The 22,508-nt window shown below is 39.8% G+C and overlaps 2 protein-coding genes across 2 annotated transcripts in view; both read right to left on the minus strand.

The window, feature by feature from the left end:
- Positions 1-4,014: 4,014 nt before the first annotated feature.
- On the minus strand, positions 4,015-7,132 carry TMCO2 (transmembrane and coiled-coil domains 2). The gene is made up of 2 exons (XM_032414841.1): positions 6,462-7,132; positions 4,015-4,329 (listed from the first exon to the last, which is right to left on the minus strand). Exons 1-2 carry the CDS (start codon positions 6,705-6,707, stop codon positions 4,015-4,017), a joined length of 561 nt encoding a protein of 186 aa, XP_032270732.1. The 5' UTR covers positions 6,708-7,132.
- Positions 7,133-10,398: 3,266 nt separating this feature from the next.
- The window catches only part of RLF (RLF zinc finger), a 90,023-nt gene continuing 77,913 nt past the window's right edge, over positions 10,399-22,508 (minus strand). Inside the window, exon 8 of the mRNA XM_032432003.1 lies at positions 10,399-18,068. Coding sequence (XP_032287894.1) covers positions 13,419-18,068 — 4,650 coding nt within the window. The 3' untranslated portion in view covers positions 10,399-13,418. The remainder of the gene's footprint in view (positions 18,069-22,508) is intronic.

Consider the following 22,508-nt stretch of genomic DNA (forward strand, 5'->3'; position numbering starts at 1 on the left):
TATGATGAAAACTTTTTTTTTATTTTTAGAGAGAGAAAGAGTGCACACACACACACACGAGTGTGCATGAGTAGGGGTTGGGGGGAGAAGAGGGAGAGGGAGAGAGAGAATCCCAAGCAGGCTCCACAGCCAGCAGGGCTCCACCTCACAACCCTGAGGTCATGACCTGAGCTGAAATCAAGAGTTGGAGGCTTAACCGACTGAGCCACCCAGGTGCCCCTATGATGAAAACTTTTAGTTATCAACTTAAAGATATGAGGGGATAAACATTTTTTCAAAATTCTCTCTCCTTTGGGCTGTCATTGCCATGCTCTCTTCGGTTTTCTTGCTTCATCTGTCTGAGTTCATCCAGCTCCATCCTGCTGCAGTTTGTCCAAAAGCCTCACAGAAACTCCTGCCAACCAAACTTTGTGGCTAAGAGCACAGATTTAGAATCAGGCTGGTTGAGTGCCAGTCACAGTTGCACCACATATTAGCAAGTTACTTAACCTCTCTGTGCATCAGTTTCTCATCAGTAAAATGAGAATAATAGTACTTACCACCTCCTATTGTGAGGAACAAATGAGAAAAATCATGTAAAGCTTTTAGCAATGTATCTGGCCCTATAAAGACTAGCTAACTAGCTCTCCGTACTTGGGAGAACCGCATCATAGTGTTGATCTGTCACCATGTGTCTGAAGAGATAAGGGAACAGGAAGCTGGTAAGAGGTTTCTCAAGTGAAGACTGGAATTCACTCATTCATTCAATGAATATTGAATATCTGCTAAGTACCAGGCATTATTCTGGGTGCCTGGGATATAGCACTGAACTAGACAGTGAACTTTCTCTCCTGAAGCTTACATTCTTAGTGGGCTAGGGTAGATGGAGGGGAAGATGGGTAATATCCAAATACATAACAGTGAAAGTGGAGGAGGTGATAGGTGCTGTCAGAAAAGGCAGGGAAAGGGGGATACAGCATGTTGGTATGAGGGCACCTTCTTTATATGAAATAGTCAAAGAAGGGGCAAAATGGAGAAAGGGCTTGAGAGCTACTTTATCCTTCAGGTTAGATGGGGTGTCTCAGTCCGTTGGACGTCCAACTCTTTATTTCAGCTCGGGGTCGTGGTATTGAGCCCCATGTTGGGCTCCAGGCTCAGTGAGGAGTCTGCTTGGGATTCTCTCTCCCTCTGCCCTTCCCCCTTCTCTCGCTCTCTTGCTCGCTCTCTCAAATAAATAAATAAAATCTTAAAAAAAAGAAGTTTAAAATAGTCAAGGAAGACCTCTCAGATTGACATTTGAGCATAAACCTAAAGTAAGTAAGAGAAGAAGCCACATGGGTATCTGGGGAAACTGTGCCACAGTGAATAGCAAGTGCAAAGGCCCTAAGACCAGACAATGGTTAGCATATTTGAGGAATAAGAGGGTGTGGAAAGAAGAGAGTAAGAAGGAGGGGGAGGGCAGATCATGTCAACATGCACAATCCTTTAGTTAAGAACTTGACTTTTACTCAGAGTGAAATGAGAAGCCATTGGAAGGTTTTGAGCAGAGAACTAACATCTCTTTGCCCACTGTGTGGAGAATAAATTGAACGGGGACACAGATGGAAGCAGGGAGTCCAGTTAGGAGGCCATTTTGAGAATCCAGGTGAGAAATGATGGGGGCTTAGACTAGGGTGGTATCAGCAGAGGGAAAATAAAGTATGGAAAGTGAATCATTTGTTCACTGCAGATAGTGTTTGTAAATAGAGGGGCTGGTGTGTGTAAAGACCGAAATGGGAGCCTCAAAACAGGTTATTGTCAGCGTTTCGCCAAAGGAGACAGCCTGAATTTGGAGGATAAGGATTCTCCTCTCTAGAGTGGTGGACGCTGGTGTAAGATAGTTCATCTACCCCATCTAACCTGAAGGATAAAGTAGCTCTCAAGTCCTTTCTCCATTTTGCCTTGATTCTCTGCTTACCACACATCCAAGTTTCCTTAACTGATGCCCTGGATGTAAGTGCTCTGGTCTCAAGAATGACCGACTCCCCACACTGGGAATGAATATTTGGTGTCAATCTCTTGTGATTGTGGTGTGAATCACACACCCTTTCTGGGGAGCTGAGAGCCAGAAACAAGGTGGCTCCCTCAGTTTCTACAATACTGTGTATCCTCAAAGAAGCAGCCAGCCTGTTTTATCTTCTACATCTAGCTCATTCTATTCTATCTCCCACACAGACTACCTTATCTATGTTACTCCCCTGTCTAAAAACCTACAATGATCCATTTCCAACAACATGGTATGACCTTTAAGTGCCTTCATTACCTGACATCAGTCTATTCTTCTAGGCCCTTCTTCTGACACTTCCCTTTGAAATACCCCAGAGATGTAACTAAGACAAGATGACTGGAACTGTACAGGAAGACACTGAGATGTAGACAGTGCAAAAAATTGAGACATTGACTTCAATTTTTCCAAATTTCTTTTAATTAAATTTTTAAAAAGTAATCTCTACACCCAACGTTGGGCTCGAACTCATGACCCCGAGATCAAGAATCACATGTGCTACCAACTGAACCAGCCAGGTGCCCTGAGAAACTGACTTTAAAAGATTGCATGGCACACCTTCAGCAGCAGAGTTAACAAACTACTCACCTACACTGTCAGATAATGCACATTGTTGGTAACTTCCATCTGTTCTGTTCACCACATCATGAATTAAATCTGATCTGAGGATGAGATTAGTGTCTTACCCTGAAGCCAAAATTCTTCATTGTAAGCTTAGGAAATAGCCAGTGCTTCAGCCACCCTGAAATTCTCCTGTTCTCCAGCCAAGCCTCCCTCTTTTTTATATGGCTCCAAGGTAATTCGTGAAGCATGAATACCTTCCATTTCATTGTCTGCCCATGTAACCCTTTATGGGACTACTCAGTGTCACTTCCTTAGCAAAGCCTTTCCTGGACCTACCCTGTATTCACTGACCTGTTTTTACACTGAGTACACTATATTATACAGAGGTTTTAATGCCGTGCACTGGACAAAAATTATGATCAAAATTACCCTCATAATCCCTTAGGAAGATGCCACTAAGGAGATTGTTATATTGTCTCCTGTTGAATAGTACAGCCAGGTTTTTCTTCAGCATGGCAATAAATCACTGTGTCTTTCTTTGCACAAATGAAGTATTTCATTTGGGTGTCAGATACTTACAAAGTATTTCAATGGCTGTATAATCACATTTACTGTGGCAAAAATGCACACACTATAAGGCTTGTGGAATCTGAGAACCACCCACTGAGGGGATGATCTGCTGCCACCCCCCCACCCCCGTCCGAGTACACACTCATCAAGTGAAATGACGGGTAGGTGCCTCCTTCCCTCCCTGCCAAGCTGGGATTCACAAAGGAGAATTCAGCTGAGTTCAAGATGATGTGATTCCACTGTTATATATAACTCCTTGTTCTGAAATTAGCTGCCCAACCAGCCAAACCAGGTGCTCCTGAAACACAAAGGACAGATTCCTAAGGATTATCATAATGCTTAGCCCAGAGTAAGTATCAATAAAAGTTGGATAAAAGTAAAGAGTCCTTTATGTCCACCCCATCCTTGTCCATCTCTGGGTAATTAATGCAGACAGACCTTTAGGCTGAAGGCCAGCACAAGAGCCAGCCTACCTCTATAGGACAGTACACAGCACTGCCCCTCAGCAGCACTTTTTTGCTGTTTTTATTCTATCTAATCCAACCTCTTCAGCAGGGAGCTCAAGGCCATATACCTGACCCACTTTCCCTTCTTTTCCCATGGATTCCAGTTTGGCTCTCCTTTTCTATATGGCTGTTTATGGCCTCCAGCCTACCCAGTGGCATCATCATCTCCGAGACATTTTTGACTACTAGTTCACCCCACATTATCCCACCACACACATAAGTAGAAGCCGGGCCCTACTAATAGAGAGCCAGTCCTTGCAGGGTCATTTCAATATAGTTCTCTATCTTTATTGATACACCACCACACACACGAGGGAAAGACAGTGCTTTTCTGGAAAAGATTGGAGTCTGTCACATTTCAGACGTGGACGTGAACCCTGATGTGGGCAAGGGGCTCTGGCAGTCAGAGCAGCTGCAGTAAGGCTCTGAGGAGCAATCCCTCTTCGTGGCAGGTTTGTGGGAAATGATCATCCCCTCCAGGTCCTTCACTTTGTTTTCCACTGCCTGAAGTTTTTTCAAAATTCTCTCTTGCAGACCCAAGGACAGAAAGAGATTATTGTCTTGAATTGGGAGATGATTCCCTTCTGGGCTGACCAGCAAAGCCTGAAAAAAATCTGAGCCCTTCTTGTAAAGTTTGTAGAGGGTGATTACAAACAACAATATTTTCTAAAATAAAACAACAGAAGTTGAACGTTACTTGTTTATTCATGGGAATGCCTCAGATTCAAAGCAAAAACCTAGTAGTAACAATAATCCCTCATTCCTATGCCAAGCCTTCTGTTTAGCAAAACATCTTCATATCTATTTTGTCTTTTGATCTTTATCACAAAATAGAGTGACAGGCAGGTCAGGGATTGTTATTTGCATTTAATTAATAAAGATGATAATAACAGATACCATTTGCTAAAAATTTGCCACATGCAGGGCTCTGTGCTAGGAGGTTGTTTTGCCTACGAATGACCTATTTATGTAGAAAAAGCCCAGAACTGGGTAACCATTTAAATACCTTCCCGTTTGGACCCTAACATTGTCCAAGCTCATATATTTGGAAATGACAGAACCAGGACTGAAATCCAGGAACTCTGACTTCCATGTAAGTTCCCTCAGGACACTGTGGTCTGAAAAACTATATTTCCTGGTCATGGGGAAAAACATTTTTTTAAAACGACCTAGGACAGATTCCTGTCAGGAGAAAAATTAAAAACCAATCATCTTTTTTCCTTATTATGATAACTGGCACTGTTTATTGAGCATTCATTGTGTGCTGAACTTTCTACACACAGTATCTCCTTTAACCCTCATGACCACCCTAAGGGAGGGACTGTTGACAAACCCATCTTACAGATAAGGAAAGTGGGGTTTTGGAGGCTGGCTGCTCTCAGTTCACACAGCAAGTGATGGGACCAAGGTTTGTACCCCAGCAGTCCAACTCCAGAGCCCATGCTATTAATCACTTGTTATACTACCTCTTTCTTGGCTGAGGTGTCTGGAGGGCTGCAAATTCATTTAATTGAGCTGAACATTAACCAAACAAGAGCAGAACCGAGAATTACAGTAATAGTTCTGTTTTGTTTTGTTTTTACCTTATATTCTTCTATTAGCTAATTGAAATGTGTGTATACCCACATATCCCTGTTGGGGATTTAGGTTAGTTGGATTATAGTAAATGAGATTTTGGAGAAGATTTGAATTTGGAATCCTAAAAATTAGGTTCAAATCTCAGATTTGCCAGTTTTTACAATCTATGTCAACTTGGTTCAATGATAACAAAGTTCCCTCACCCACAAGATGGATATGATACTCTCTGCCTTGCCTACCATGCAGGGTTTTGAAAGGTTAAGAGAATGCATGTGACCATAATTCCTTGACAATAGTGATATATGAAAAGTGAATGCTACAAAATGATCCATGCAGGGTTTTGAAAGGTTAAGAGAATACGTGTGACCATGATTCCTTGACAGTAGTGATATATGAAAAGTGAATGCTACAAAATGATCCAGTAATAACTTCTCTCAGCATTTACCAAGTAAACTTTAAGAAAGTCCTTTTAAAATCCTACCCCCTTAGATTTCCACTGAACCTCAATGCACCTGTTTCCTTGTTTGTCATATGAAAATAACCTCTATCCATTTCATGGAATTGTTGGGATTCTAAAAGCATTTTGACTATATTGTAAATATAGCTATTATTGCTGGTGATTAAACTATTAAGTTATTATTGGTGATTAGAAGTATGTAAAATCCTAAATGTTTCTTACAATCCCAACCAATCATACTCCTATTCCCAAAAAGAACCCCTGTATATTTACTGAGCCTGATATTGTTAAAACAAAGAAATAATGAAAATATTGTGATGCCTAAATGAATATACATGCCTTGCCATTGGTTACAGAACAACGTCACAGTAAGAACAGAAAGGCCAAACCCAAGATCCCAATTATATTTGTAATGCCTATTCTTTTAAAAGGTACCCCTCATGGTGTCTGGCACATAGTAGAAAATCAAAGATGAGTATGTGATCATATAAATTTGGGGTTAGGCTGCCTTCTCAGTTTATGAACTTGTTTGATCTATTTTATTCTAGAACAAGCCGAAGACTACTGTGAGAAAGAGCATTTTATGCTCAAAACCTAATTGGTGAAAGTTTTTAAGGTTAACCTAGTTTCAACCAATTTCAGAGACTAGGGTTCATCTTTGCTCATCTGCATGGTTTTAAAACTGGGTAGCACAATGCAGGAGAGAGCTAACCAAATTTCAATTTAGAACTATTTAAATTCCTCTGTAACAAAAGAGTATAACCTGAATTGACTGAACACTTCGTTTCCATAAGGCATATACTCCTATTCCCAACAAAAGCAAAAAGGAAATCCTCAGGATAACTTGCACAGTTGGAGCAAAATTATCTAGTAGACCCAAATTTGTTTGCTGAGGTGGACTAGTCTCTCCCAGAAGACTTGCTTGTAGCCAATTCCATATCGAGCTCAGAGAAAGATAATCTATGATGTTGTCCCAGACAGATGAAGATGAGGGAAAAGATGTTGACATTTTAATAAGACAGCAGCTCCAGGAACTACATGTATAGAAGCTTCAGGAACCTAGATACGAGTTAGGGATAGTGGCCTGGAGCCCAGGTGTTCTAGAGCCACTGTGAACTGTGCATTGTGATGTCACTGTTCTAAAGGTCAGCTTGCTTCCCACTCACCCAGTGAACTTTCTCACTCAAAACCAACCAGACATGGCCTGGATTTTCAGTTCAGTCATATTGCTTTCCTTGATCTTTGGCAAGTTCTAGCTGTAGCACAGCACTGTCCAATAGAACTTTCTGCAATGATGGAAATATTCTCTATCTGCTCTGTCCAATATGGTAGCCACTAGTCACTTGGAATGTGAATAGTGTGGCTGAGGAATTGAATTTTACATTTAATTTTAATTACATTTAAGTAGCCAATGTGGCTAGTGGTTACCTTCTTGGAGAGTGTAGATATAGAACATTTCCAATGATACATGGAAGGGACAGCAATTATTTTCACATGGCAGATGAGAAAACTGAGGTTAAGTGGAGATTTGAGGAGAGAATTTAAAGAAAGCTTTCCTAAAGAATGAATAGTTTACTTGGTAAATGTGTAGGGAGGTTATTACTGGATTATTTTGTAGCATTCCCTTTTTTCACATGTCACTATTGTTTAGAAATTGTGATCTTTGAGAAGACTAAACATATTTGAGCCTCATTTTGCTCATCTGGTTACAGATGGGGATTCCACATCCTTTGCAAGGTTTATATCAGAAACAGATGGTGTAATTTTCTAAACACTTTGTGAACTGTAGTGTGCTGTATAATAACTTATACGGCATGTTATCAAGTCAATTATTTACTGACTAGTACCTATATACATTCAGCAAGGAGGTATGAAAATACAGTATCTACGGTCTGTACTCAAAAAACTTGTAAGAGTTCACTCAACGTGTATATTCTAAACTGAGATCAATTGTGAAGACAGCAAGAATCCAAAAGAGGGTTTGCACCAATAGGAGGGGAGAGGCAAAAAGGAAGAGGAGAAAAGGTTATGACAATTTTTAGAAAAATACTGTCTGATGCTATTCCAATTTGTTCATTCTGGTTGAAAGAACAGTAACAGGGAGGCTTGGAATAGGAGGAATGGTTGTTTTGTTCTTGTAGGAAGTGGTATGACAAGTTGCTTGGGGTGTCAGAGACACATCCAGGAAAAGGAGTCTAGAGTGCTGTTGGAAATGCAGTACTTATGTCAGGGTGAAATGACCTACTGATATATGAGTGACTGCTATTGCTGTTAGACCCACAGTCTGCTAGTGAGTGACGGTAGTCAGAATCCTTTCTAGCAAGGAATAAAAGTGACTCAGATAAGACTCTGGATTTGGCTATTACAGGTTATCATTAAAGAATGGTAACCAGAAACTTTTTGGAGAAAGATGGGGCTGTGACAACTACATCATTACTTGAGACTCTCAATACTAGATTAGATCTCCCTGTTACATGGCACCTTACACTTTACTTTCAAAGCACTTAACCCAGTTATAGTTATTTGTGCAATTTTTGGTTTAACATGTCTTCCCTGACTGTTGTAAACTTAAGGAAGACAGGGACCATGTCCCTTTAATTGGCTACTGTATCCCTAGGGCTTGGCACATAGCGGGCATTAAATAAAATATTAGGTGAATGCAAAGTCCCCTGGAAGAATTCTAAATACCTTTATGGCCTAAACTGTTCACTCATCAAGTGCCTATTACCCTATTTGTGTACTTGTTCGGATAGAATCTTTACAGAGTAGCTGTTAAGAGCATAGGCCTTTGGGAGTACAACGGATCTGGGTTAAAATTTTTGACTTTCCTACTCACTAACTTTGTTACCTTGAGCTAATTTACTTAACCTGAGCTCTAATATCTTCATTAGTGAAGTGGGAGTAATTCCTACCTTGTAGGCCTGTAACGAGAATTTGATAATTTGTATAAAAGAACAAGCTACCCATATAGATAAGTGCAACTATTATTTGTAGTGACATCCATGACCAAATACAAGGTATGGTCAATCTCAATTGTGTATGGTGCCTTAAAAGAATCTAGTCCAAAAAGCCCATTTATAGTTTGACTCCCTTCTTAGATACCTGAAAACCTCCAGTGAAGAATTATCACTATGCAAGCCATCTCAGCCCACCTTTAGACAGAGTCCTCTATCCATCTATCCAGCCAACCAGCCAGCAGTCAGTCACTTCCACCCAGTAGTCTTCCACATCAGACCGTATTAGGACTCTGGCATACATACTCTAATTTATGACTCCTGCAGTGCCTACTTTCATGGCTTCAGAAGGTTCTTCATGGCCTTTCAGACAAAATCCAAAATCTAGAAGCTGGTTACATGGCACTAAACTACCTGGTTGCTGTTTACCTACCCAGCCTTCTCTCCTTTCCCTTTCCCATTTTGACTCTCAGCACTAGCTATACCAGACTTGTCAATGTCATGAACACACCACAAAGCCTTTGCACATAATAGGATTATCCTCTCTGGCTAATTCCTACTGGTTCTTCAGGTTGCAGTTCAAACATCGCTTCCTCAAGGAAGCTTTTCCTGGACTTTTTTGAGGTCCCATCACCGCCATAGCTTCTTTAGTAGCACTTCATTTGTAGTGTTTTGTTTATTGTCTATCTTCTCTACTAGACTCTAACCTCCATAATGCAGGAAACCTACTGTGTCATGTTCAACACCCGGGAGCTAGCAGATGGTATGTGCTTAGTGAATATTTGGCTATCTTTCCTGTGCTTCCAGTCTTCTCTACTTTCCAGGCTAAACCTGTCAAATACAGGTTGACAGGTTTTTAAATCTCCTATCCTGGTTACCTTTCTCAAAGTGGTTCGGAACCTCCAAATGCAGTCTGTCACAGAATCTATTCCTGCAGGTGTAGACCAAGCAGGTTAGATTAGAGTGGGGCACTCTTTCCAGACTCAGCTCTACCTAAGAGGAGGCTTTGCCCCTGAGTTAGGAGTATAAAGCCAGGAGGCATCACAGTCTATTGTGGGGGTGGGAAGTGGGGAGAAGGGACTGAGCAACTCTTCTGACTTTTATAAGTTTCTCTCAGAAAGAAAAATGGACTCACAGAAACAGTATGAACCAGTTTTCCTTTCTTTCCTCAAATGAGAAAATGTCAATAATATCAATAATAGATGTGTGATTGGAATTGGATCTGCATGACCTGGCTTTTACTTATACTTCAAACTTTATTTCCCATTATTCACTTCCACAAACAATATACTCAATTACAGAACTATGGTTTTTTGGTACTTATTTAAATGCCACTTGCAACTTCCAATGTTCTTCCTTCACATTAAGTTCCCCTCTCTGATATCAAGAAATTGGGAGACTAGGCTCCGCCTATTCCCCGCTTTTTTTTTTTTTTTTTTAAATATCTGACAGAGAGAGACACAGCGAGAGAGGAAACACAAGAAGGGGGAGAAGTAGGCTCCCCACTGAGCAGTGAGCCCGATGTGGGGCTCAATCCCAGGACTCTGGGACCAGGATCTGAGCTGCAGGCAGGCGCTTTAACGACTGAGCCACCCAGGCGCCCCCTATTCCCAGCTTTTATCGGCAAGGCAAAACACTTCACCCTTAAGTTTTTATCTGTCAAATGAGGGTAACAGTACCTACTTCATGAAGTTATGAAAATTCAACAAGATAATTTTATGTAAAGTGCTTTTAAAAAAGTATAATTATCCTGAATTCTCACAGTACTTTCCACTTTGTTCTAGTCATTGCCTCACAGAATTTTCTGTGCCTATGAATCATCTAGAGATTTTACTAAAATGCAGATTTGGGGCGAGAAGGTCTGGAGTGGGGCCTGGCCTGACATTCATTTCTAACAAGCTCCGAGGTGATGCCCATGCTGCTGGTCCACTGCCACACTTTGATTAACAATGTTTAAGCTACCCCAGCCCTCACATGAAAGCTCCACACTGGCAGATGCCTTGATAAACTTACTTTGGTATTTTTATCTCCCAAAGCATCTGAAACTGTCTCTAAATATGGGTGCACTTAAATATTTGGTTAATGACCAATTCCATCCTCCAGTGACTATGTTCTTGGCAATGCAGGTGAGAAGTAGGCAACCTGGGACAAAGAAGAGAGGATAGATTTGGGATGGAACCTCTAGGAATACTAATCAAAAACTTTCTTCTCCATCATTCCCCACCCTCTCTCTTTCACAGGTGTTCATGAACATGGGGAAACCCTGAAACAAGAGAATTCTGGGCAAAATGATAGAATGAAAGTGTCTGGCACACCCAACTTATACCCACCATTTAGGGGGCATTCTTGAATTTAAAAAGGCTCCGAGGGGCACCTGGGTGGCTCAGTCAATTAAGCCTCCAACTCGATTTCGGCTCAGGTCGTGATCTCAGGGTCATGGGATAGAGCCCTGCATGGGGCTCCACGCTCAGTGCCAAGTTTGCTTGTTGCTCTCCCGCTGTTCCTCCCCCTGCTCTCTAATAAACAAAATCTTTAAAAGTAAAAAAAAAAAATAAAAAGGCTTTAAAAACGAAGTCAATGCTTCCAGGTTTGGACCAGCATTGGGACAAATCCCAAAGACATATCAAGTAAAAATGATAGTACTAAAACCTACAAAAATAGCTCTGACCTTCTGTATTATCATAGAACTGCACATGCTGTGTTTGACATAAAACACTGTCTTTGATAAAAATCAAATGAAGCAAGATGCTCCAACTGGAACAGAAAGTAATCTTATGATGAACCATTTTGGCTTGTACTTGAAGCAAACTTTCAATAGAGTTCTGAAAATTAGGGTTTGGTTCCACTACAAATGACTCACTTGGTTCTTTCAGGGGGTAGAAGTTAGGAGTAGTTGAATGGATGTAGTTCAGTCTTAAGCAACTAGCAACTTTCTCTTGTTCTGGGCTAAGAATCTCTAGTATAAGGAATTTTAAGAATGAAGCCACCAGACGTTTCTCATACTCAGATCATAGAAAGTGATTTTTCAAGAGGATATCCCTTATCTCCTCACTTACAGGTGAGGAAACTGAAGCCCACAGAAATTAGCTAAAGGTCCTCAGGAGTCAGTAGTAGCCTTAGCCTCTAGGATGGTCCACGGTTTCTGCCACTTTTTCAACAGATTGAGAACCCCGTTACCTACTAGGATCTGAACTAAGAAACCACTTGGGCACGGGGCAGGGGTGTGCTTTAGACTTACGGTAAGGAGGTGGCAGAATGAAATTGCTTAAGAGCCAAAAACACAAGGTTTAAGAGTCAGAGAAAAGATCTTAAAATTCTAACCATAGGCCTAAGAAAGGAATGTTAGGACTGTCGGAATCACTTCATTACTAGCTAATGAAAGCGACTTGAGAACCTCACAAGGAACAGAAAATAAAGCTGCTGTATTTGTAAGAACACATTGCTTTCCTTGTCATCAGACATACATGGCTCACAGTCCACTGAGGCTCAACACATCCAAAGACCAAGCTCATCTTGGCTTTCCATCCTCTTCCCCCAAATTCATTTCTTCCTTTTGTATTCCCTCCCCAATTGGATGCATCACTACTGAATCTTCCAGTTTTCCTCAAAATATTTTTTTCACCCTCCAAAGCCTAACAACCTTCTCTTTAAATTTCTCAATTTCATCTCCTCTTCCTTGTGCTGCAACCAACAGTATAAAATCTCATCACATTTGCCTCAGGTACTTCAACAGTCTTAGTATGTTTCCATTCTCAGCTCCTCAAATCATACTCAAGTGATCTACAACTTGTTATTAATTTAACATTATTACAATTAACATCATGTTATTTTGTTCAAATCCTTCAAAGGCTCTCAGCTGCCTGTGGACTCAAGTCCAAACTTCTTAGCATTCATGGTTGGGTTCCTGCCCATCTCTCTCTACAATAATCTCATCCACCTCAGTGCTCCCCTTTCATTGCAGCCTACCAAATTATTTGTAGTTCTCTGGAAACATGACTACATCCATCTATGCTCTTCATGTCCTGCTTGGTATTCTCTTTCTACCCAGGTAAATCCTGGACATCCTCTTTTGGGAGCTACCTTGACTCTCAGAGCTAATTACTCAATTTCAGAATTTTCTTTGCACAAAAATTTTAAGACAATAGTCATTCAGAAAGAAGCTTCATCTAAATGGTTTGGTTAATAAGGAACAAAAAACTACTGGGGCAAAATGTAAGTGCACATTCCAGAAAAATACAAGTGCAGTTTCAGTTTATGTATGGCATGAAAACTCATTATGAGTAAACAAGAAATGGGTGAAAAATTGTAATTTATTGAAACTCAACTCAAAAAATATAAGATGCTGTAGTGTACAATATATTACACAAAGCACCCTCAGGTGCACATTCAAGTCAAGTAAGAACTCCATATCCCTTTCCCTAGCCCTCCCACCCTGGGATCTTAGTATTTGTTCCATATACAATCATGCACACTTAATTTGAAAAAGGAAGCCCCAATATATTTTGATGTATTAATTAGCACCAAACAAGAGTACAGTTCCATTTTTTTAATAAACAAACAAACAAAAAAAACCCCAATCAATAAACCAACTGGAGAGCTAATGGACTCAGCCAATACTGCTGACATAGATATTATACATTCATGTAAATACACAGCCTATTCTACCCTAAACAACGGTGTGGCTGGTTCTCAGCCTTTGTTCAAGTTGGCAATTGTCCCCATGTTGCAGTGTTGGAGCCAGTCTGTTTCTAAAACAAAATTGCTATTTAGGAACTTCCTACACAAAGCTCATCTGTCTTTTTTGTTGGAAACAAGTCTAAAATTGGTGTGGAAAACTTAGATCTTTCAAGGACAACCACTGGCCGAAGATAATGAAGCTGTTTTAAGGCAAGCTCTCCACAGTCTGTTAATGCTTTGTCCAATACAACCCTCAGGTTTTCCAAGGAAGGAACTGTTGCTGTCTCAGCTACTATCAAAGGTGGGATTGCAGTCAGGTTCTCATGAATTGCAGAGTCACTGGAAGAATGAGGTATGTCAACTTCAGGGTCATTGTCATTCACCATATTATTTGCCATAACACTCCCTGTTAAGTCATTACTGGGTTGTGAAGAATTACTTAATGTTAAGTGCTCCGAAGGCTCCCAATCATCAAAATCATCTTCTTTCTCTTCACTTTCCTGAATAAATTTCAGAAATGAAGATTCAAATCCCATAGGTTTATAAGTCTTCAAGTCAAATGACCTGGGCTGTGGATGCTTCCTAAAATTCTCTTTTGGGACATGGGTTGAATTTTTTACAGTGTTTTCTTGCCCTGAACTTTGCTGCCCAGTTTCAGAGTCTTTAATCCTTGGTAAAGGCAGCTGGAAACTTGTGAAATAAGTCCCACTTTCAATCCCACTAGGATTAGGTATGGAATTTTCTATTTTACAAGGAGGAGGCTGAACTATATTACATTGTTCCAAAGAAGTGGTTTCTGAACTATGATTACATTTCAAAGTTCCTCTGTAGAGCAGATTATCTGCATCAAACACTGGTTTGCTTTCTGTACATCCTTTCTGACCTCCCTCCCTTTCCCCTGGATGAAGGGAATCCGTGTTCTGGGCAGTCACGCTACTGTCACCTGGGGAATGGCTGTGCTTTGTGTGCTCTGATTCACAGCTATTTTCTTCTTTCTTTATACAAGGCTCTGCTTCAGAAGGGGGCTCCTCCTTAATTTTGGTACCGTACTTAACACAGACAACAAGATTTTCCATCTGTTGCTCTAAATAGGCACTACTCATCTGATGGGTGCGTTTATAATGCCTCACTATGCTGCTCTCCAACTTCACCACAGATAAGCATCCTTGAACCATGCAGGGGTACTGTGTGTGCTCAGACTGCTCCACACACATATGAAGGGCTTCGGCTCTTGTTTTAAAACTAATTGGAGCCTTCTTTTCTTTGATTAAACTACATTTTTTAGCCTTAGCATTAAATGATCTCCTGGTAGTCTGATGTTCATGCCCTTGAGCGAGTGCCGTTGGACATACCTTTTCACTCCTTAGTAGCCTTTCATTTGCCACTTTTTGGCTTCTAAACAGATCATCGTAATAGTCCTTATGTCGGTAATATACATGTTGAGAATAATTACTCCGATGGGTGAAAATCTGGCCACAGCCATTAAGATCACAATGAATTTCATAATCTGAATGTATTTCTCCTTCAATATTATGCTGTTCCATCAAGTGGTGCTTCAACTTGCTGAATGTATAAAAAACAGCAGGGCACTGAGGCTGGTTACAGGAAAACCTTGCTGCAGATTCAGCTTCAGAAAGCACTTTAGGCTCTTCAATATGGTCTAGGTTATGAGAGTCACTACAGTGCTTAGCAAGAGCTTTGGAACACAGGAAGCGTTTGTTACATTCCTTATATTTGCAAGCAAATATCTTTTTACATTTGACAAGTTCCCTTTTGGTTCTTGCTTTGTCTTTCTCTAAACATAATTGTTCTTTGTTGTACTGATGTACAGTTCTGTAATGACGAATTAAGCCTTTTAGATTGGTGAATGAGGAGTTACAAGTTTTATGGATACAATGGAATGGTTTGTGATATTTATTCAAAATATAGCAGAGATTTCCTTTGGCAACAGTTCTCCTGCTACCTCGTCCCTCTCGTCCTTCACGTTCTTCTCTATGACTACCTATTGGTGATGAAATATCAGAGGTTTTACTTTCCGTTTCTTCACAAGATGACTCCAAATCTGTTTCTGAACTGCATTCATCCTTTTTAGAGTGACAGTGTGGCTTCTCAGAGTTACTGTTGGGATCACCGCCAAGTTCTGCAGAGCAATCACCTTTCAATCTGTCTACTGAGCATGGGCCTTCATGATCACATTTTTCATTATCTAACAGTTTGTGAGTTACTCTGTCACTGCCAATTTGATGTTTATTTTTATAATGAATCCTAAGGTGTGTTTTTCTTGTAAATGACCTTTGGCAAATATGACACTGGAATGGAGAATACCGATGTTGAAACATGGTTAACTGAAGGACTTTTTCTTTTGAATAATTATGTTTTTTAAGATAATGCATTAACAAAGCCTCTCTGGTCACAAATTCATATTTGCATCCTTGAAGCTCACAGAAAAAAGGCTTAGCTGCCAACTGTGCAAGGTACTGACTTGGCATATTCTCATCTTGATTCTGAAAATTAAGGTCTGAGATAGTAGGTGAAACCGATTGAAGAGACTTAGCACCACTGGATGGGTACCCCTGCAATGACCCTGAGAAAGATCCGTGTGTTATTGAGTTTTTCAAGCTTAAATGTTTCAAGCGTAACAAAAGTTCCAACATGGTATCCTCTGTACATGGCCTTTTAGAAGCACAAATGGAAGCTTCTGAGGAATAACCTTGATATTCTCGTTTGCATTTAGTATGAATATTGTGATCTAGACCTTCATCCGGAGAGTCACTGTTCGTGTCTGAGCTGGGTTTAGGTTCTGCATCAAACTTTTCAGTTGTTTGATTATGCTCATTACCCAAACAGGGAAAGAGATCTTTTGTCTTTATCTTTTTGGGTTTGAAATGGTATGGATGAACCTTCCGTAGATGTTTTTGCATCCCTCTTGCATTTTTGTACGTGGAACCACAGCCATCAAAACCACAGGTAAACTTAGTCCCATCGAAACAAACTGCCACATTGGAACATTTTTCTTTTAAACTGGAGGGCACAAAGACTTTCTCATGAGATAATAATATATCCTGCATGGTTTCAGAGTGATCCAGTGTATCAATTAACTCTTCATTCATGGAAGCTGAAGAGCTATGACTTAACTGATCACTAGAATTACTGTCACTGTTTTCTTTCAGATTTTCTGCAGTTTCTATTTGAGAACTAGCTGATCCTGCACAGAAAAGAAGATCTTCAGGTAAATGTGATTTATCAGTTTGGTCAAGTAGATGGGGCTGATCAATACAATCTTGCTTTTCACCTGGTGCAGCCTCCTCAAGTTTCACCGATTTCTTCACATCTCCATTCGAACTTTCAACATTATGCACTGAGAGGTGATCCTGGTATTCAATTTTGGAATAATAGAACTTTTTACAGCCAACAAAGTTGCAGGTGTAAGACGCATCCCTAAAGTGTTGTGCTTCATGGTGGTAAAGCTGTCCCAAGTCACTGAAAACAATATTACAGCCATTTAATTCACATTTATAACGCAGATCATCATGTTTTTGCTTATGGTTAAGTAGTTCATTCACTGATCCAAACCTTGCATAACAATCTATAGATACACACATATAAGGTTGAGGACCACAGTGCACTTGTTCATGCTCCCGCAGGTGAAAAGCAGACATGAAATGTCGTCGACAATAAGTACACTTCTCTCTTCTGTTTTTCATATCCAAGTAGTGCTTGGCATTTTCATCATTATTTTGGTGTTCAGCTTTAAGATGCACACTTAGGTATTTAAATTGCTTAAATACACGGGAACAGTCTGTGCCAGGACATGGGTACAAATCTCTGTCTTGCAGGTGGCAATCTTCTAATTTGCTGAATGTGACATATTCATGAGACTCTCCTTTGGCTTGTTCATCCAATGACTGGTTTTGCTCCAGGGTTGCAGAGGGGCTCTTGGGACAAATTCCCTTTTGAGAGCCTTTCAACAGTAATTTCTTTCTAGAGCGGTCCCTTCTGCTTGGTGGCATTTTAACATGTTCCATCACATGAGGAACAAATATTTCTTTTCTCTTGAATTTTTTAATACAAACCGGACAGGTATAAATTCCATCTTCCATATGCATCTTAGAATGATGAAGAATCCTGGCCTCTATACATTCCCGCTTACATAACAAACAGAAAAATTTATACTGAAGCCACCTCTGGTATCGTTCAGAAGAACCAATGGGTTTTTTGTCTCTTTTCTCCTTATGCTGATCTGTCAAATCTCTTCTTCTGTATTGTTTATCTTCTTTACCTTCCTCATAGTCACTGAGAAATGACTCTAAAACATCTGTGTCATTAATAGACATTTCATAGCCACTTAGATCATCATCAGAATCAGAGGCTTCTTGTCCTAGCAGTTGGTGGCAGTGTCGTTTTAAAGTTTTCCAGTCCCAAAATTCAGGATCAAAAGGCCAGTGGGCCTTTAAAGCTAGTAAGAGCTCACATCGGAGAGAATTTGGAACTGGTGCATTTTCTTCATCAAATTTTTGATCTGGTTGCAAATACAGTTCTTCCAACATATTAAATCCATCCAAACTGGGTTCAATTAAGAATTCTGTAAGCTGACAGGCTCGTCTGACTTCTAAATCTTCTGGTAAAAGACAAGCAATTGTTTTACAAACTGATGCCTTCATTTCTTCATCCTCACTTGATCTGAGTTGAAGAGCTCTGACACACAGTAAAATTGACACCCCAAGACCAGCATCTTGTGCCTATAAGAAAAACGGGGGGGGGGGTTATTATTCTTTTTCATTATGGAAATATTACATAACTTTCACTGGTAAGACATACACTTCTCAAAACGTTTAGAGTTCTTAAAATTATCTTTAATCTTTCTTCCTGCAAGTTACATTTAGATCCTTCTTGTCTCAACATGCAAAGGACTGGATTAGATGTTACAACCATGAACAATAACAATGTACATTTACAGAATGTCCAACTTCATAAGGCACTGCATATAAAGCAATCTCTAACCCTCAAGGAATCTGCTTATATGCCAAATGTATAAACAATAAAGGTACATGAATTCAAAGGAATTCAGGATAAATAAGGTCATTGAAGGATTCAAAAAAGAATTGTCTTAAGCTGGTTAGGAAGGACAGGGCTTAAATAAATGGGTATAAGAAGGAACACCTGTATAAAAGTGAGTCTAGGATTGAATTCAATTGAAGAAACACGTGTGTCATGAACAGCTGGGTGTTTTCAAAATCTCAAGGCTAAAATAAATGATTCTCCCCATTTCTTCCCCCGCCGTTTTTTAGAGAGAGGGAAGGGGCTGAGGAAGAGAGAGAATCTTAAGCAGGTTCCACGCCCAGCATCAAGCCCAATGTGGGGCTGGGTCTCACAAACCCTGAGATCATAACCTGAGCTGAAATCGAGAGTCCAGTGCTTAACTGACTGAGCCACCCAAGGGCCCCTCCCCATTTTCTCCTAAAAGAATTAGTACTTTAGTACTAATTAGCTATAGGTGTACTGTATCTCAGCTTCCCACGGGGAAAACAAGATAAATTTTAAAATCTCTCTATAGCAACAGGTTCTCAGAAACTAATCAAAAATCAGGAAAAAGATCTGGTCATATGTGATAAAAGGCTAGTGCATACAAGATGACTTACGTGAGAGGCTGAAATAGAATGTGAAAATACTATGAGCAAAGACAAGTGGAATTATACGGCAGAGTGGCTTAAAATACAGTACTTAAGAGCATAAAAGTTTTTTAAAAAAGTAATCTCAAACAAACAAACAAACAAATAAGTAATCTCTATGCCCAATGTGGGGCTCAAATTCATAACCCCGAGATCAAGACATGCGTGCTCTACCAACTGAGCCAGCCAGGTGCCCCAAGAGCACAGAATTTTCAATCAGACTTTGATGGCCTTTGAACCCCAGCTTCACTGCAGTGACAAGTTCTTAACTCCTAAGCTGTTGCTGCCTCATCTATAAAATGATAACAGCAGTGGTAATACTAGATTTCCCTCCTAACATTATTATAAAAATGAAGATAAAGTGATTACTACATTGCTGGCATATTGTTAAGTATTCTGATGAATACCATGTAAAATAACAGGATAAATTCTACTGTTCAAATCGGTAATCAATTTGTTAAGCAATTATTCGTTGGGCACCTTTCCAAATTCTAGGAACACAACGAAACAACTATCATCAATTTACAAAACCCTTACTACATTCTAGGCACTACTCCAAATACTCTTTTTATACATTATCCTCATTTTATAGATGAAGAAACCAAGGCTCATCACGTTAATTGCCCAATGTCACCAGGTAGTGAGCAGAGGAACAAGGATTTAAACTTAAAGCAATCTTTGTGCATAACCTCAGTTCTTAACCACTTTATAGCCTATAAGAATTCCAAAGGTTATCTGACATGGCTATAACCTATGTGCCCTGGATATAATATGCCACACCACTCTTGTTTTCAGCTACCTGGTTTAAAATCAATTTAGTCATGTCCATCAATGCCTTCAAAATTCAGCTCCACATTCCATAACCTAATTCTAATTTATTCACCACTGTTTTAACAAGTAACTTCTTGTTATACCTGTTCAGAATGTATTAACAGTGTTTTTAGACTGTTTTTTGAAAAGTGCTTAGTGATTTCATAGATTTTACCATTTCAACCAGATTTGGCTGTTTAGGAAAGAATGGACATTCTTTGCTATTTATCTCAGTCTTCTAAAAAGGAGTTTTAACAAATTAATAATAATTTGTTGAGAACCTATGAGTTATTTTAAAACTTACTAGACCCTTCAAGTCCCCTGTGCTCTGATTTACAAATGATAATCTTCTACCATATTATGCAATTTGTCAAAAGACCCATGGTCTAGTCCTGACTCTGCTGCAAACTAGTTTTATGATCCTTACAAGTCACACACCTCTAATTTTCAGCTTCTTCATTACTAAAGAGAAGGAATTCAACTAGACAAAGTCTTGTTTTGCAAACAGTAAGCACCGTATGTTCCACCAAAAAGGGCCATATGGCCAAATAAACTGGATTCAAGATGATCCTTCTTATTACTTTCATTTCAAAATATAACCTCATCTACATCCATTCTGTCATACTATTTTTAAAGTCTAACAACTCTAAGCACCCGATTTTTTTTTTTAAAGTAGGCTCCATGCCCAACGTGGAGCTCAACTTGGGGCCTGAACTCATGACCGTGAGATTAAGACCTGAGCTGAGATCAAGAGTCAGATGCTCAACCGACTGAGCCACCCAGGTGCCCCTACTCTAAGCACCTTTATGTGATGATCTGGTTTAAGCTATTTATAGAAAATGGAAGCCCAGAAAATAAAAAGGTACTATATAAAGCCCTCTCCATTATACACTCACTGTTGCCTTCTGCAAGAGGCCTAAACCCCACATAAGCTTTTCAGCATCATTAACCTGTTCCATCCCAAGGGCTATGTCACTGGTTATTAGTTGTCTCCCAATATCCTCTCCCCTTTTACTACAAAAACAGAATGACTGATTTCTATCTGGTTACAAAGTAATCTGAAATAATGAATATATCTCATCTCCCTTGCAGCTAGATACGGTGGTGTGTGTGTGTATTGGGAGGGAGTGAGAAAAGATTTATCATAGTGTGGTTTGTGTAGTTTGCCCCTCTCTCCTCGCCCCCTGCCACCTTGCTATCTAGAATGGAGACATGATACCTAGGACTGGAATAGTTAGGTCTTAGAATATGAGATGGAAACTTGTGTTGATGGCAGACAGACAAAAGGAACCTGGGTTTCTGGTATGTGGAGCCACTAAAAAGCAACTTTGGCCACTCTGCCTGGTTTATCTACCTATATGAGAGGGGGAGAAACTTCCATCTTCTTTAGACCACTACTACTGTGGGATATCTACCATTCATTGCAGAACTAGATCCTAATTGCAATAGGTTAGATCATCTCTCCTTAAAAACCCAGAGGTGAGTCTCTCAATTTGTAAAGAATTCTACACTCACTCCCCTTCCACCTACCAGTCCACACCTTTTCTACCCTTCAGGCTAGTTATCATGAATGATTATAGTGGAAGTACCCTAGACTAGGCTTAAAGAGAAATGGGTTCTGGTTATGCAAGTGGACAGCAAATTCCTTAGTCTGTGTCAGAAACCCATTTTCCCTAGTTCTCTAGTAGCTTTCCCATTTTCTGTGGTTTCTCATGGTAAGTAGAATTCTAAGATGACCTCCAAGTGACCCTCACCTTTGTATGATCTCCTCTCCTCAAGTTTAAGTGGATCCTGTAAATACGGTACCCATTCCTATGATTATGTAGATAGGTGCATTACCTAGGTGGGCTTGACCTAATCATTTAAGCCCTTTAAATCTAGGTCTGGAAGCCAGATTCGAATTAGGAGAATTTCTTATACCTCTGCTGGCTTAAAAAAATGCAGGTATGGGACGAGGGAGGCTTCTAGCCAGTGAAAACAGAATGTGGCTGAGAAAATGAGGACCTCGGTCCTACAATCAAAAGGAACTGAATTCTTTCAGCAATAAGAATAAACTTAGAAGCGGATTTTCCACAAAGCTTCTAGATAAGAACGCAACCTGACCAACACCTTGATTTCACCTTTGTGATACTCTGAGCAGCAAACCTTGCCATGCTGTGCTACACTGTGTCCTACAAAACTGTAGCTAACAAACTGGGTGTTGTTTTAAGTGCTAAGTTTGTGGTGATTTCTTATGTAACAATAGAAAACTAATACTTTCCTTAAAGGTTACAAAACTTTTTAAAGGCCAGTTCTAAAACTAATTTTTTAAATAAGTTCTATAATTACTTGCACATGTTGTTTCTGTGATAGAAGATACAACTGCATTCACAGTGATTAGAAATAATTATCACCTAACTTATCTGACCACAAATTTACTTTTAATAAAATATTTTACCTTTTCCAGTCTTCCCTGGAGAAGTCCAAACCAACAAACTTCAAATAAAATATAGGCTACAGACATTTACAACATTAAAGGAGACTGGATTTATCAACGATACAACTGTGTCTTGACTTTAGTATAAACAATCCTTGGATGTTGTCAAAGAAGTAACCCATAAAACATACCCATTAACCATTACAGATATGGGTATATTGAGAGCTCAGTCATGAGCAGATACTAAAAACAACATAAAAATAGAGCACAGTATAAGATTCATC

Source organism: Phoca vitulina, unplaced genomic scaffold (assembly GCF_004348235.1).
Source record: "Phoca vitulina isolate PV1807 unplaced genomic scaffold, GSC_HSeal_1.0 scaffold2, whole genome shotgun sequence".
Classification (NCBI taxonomy): domain Eukaryota; kingdom Metazoa; phylum Chordata; class Mammalia; order Carnivora; family Phocidae; genus Phoca; species Phoca vitulina.

Coding starts and splice junctions, on each gene's coding strand:
- TMCO2 (XM_032414841.1), bottom strand. CDS start 6,707: ATGTCAACATCTTTTCCCTCATCTTCATCTGTCTGGGACAACATCATA. Junction 4,330..6,461: donor GAAGTGTTCAGTCAATTCAG/GTTATACTCTTT, acceptor GTTTTATTTTAG/AAAATATTGTTGTTTGTAAT.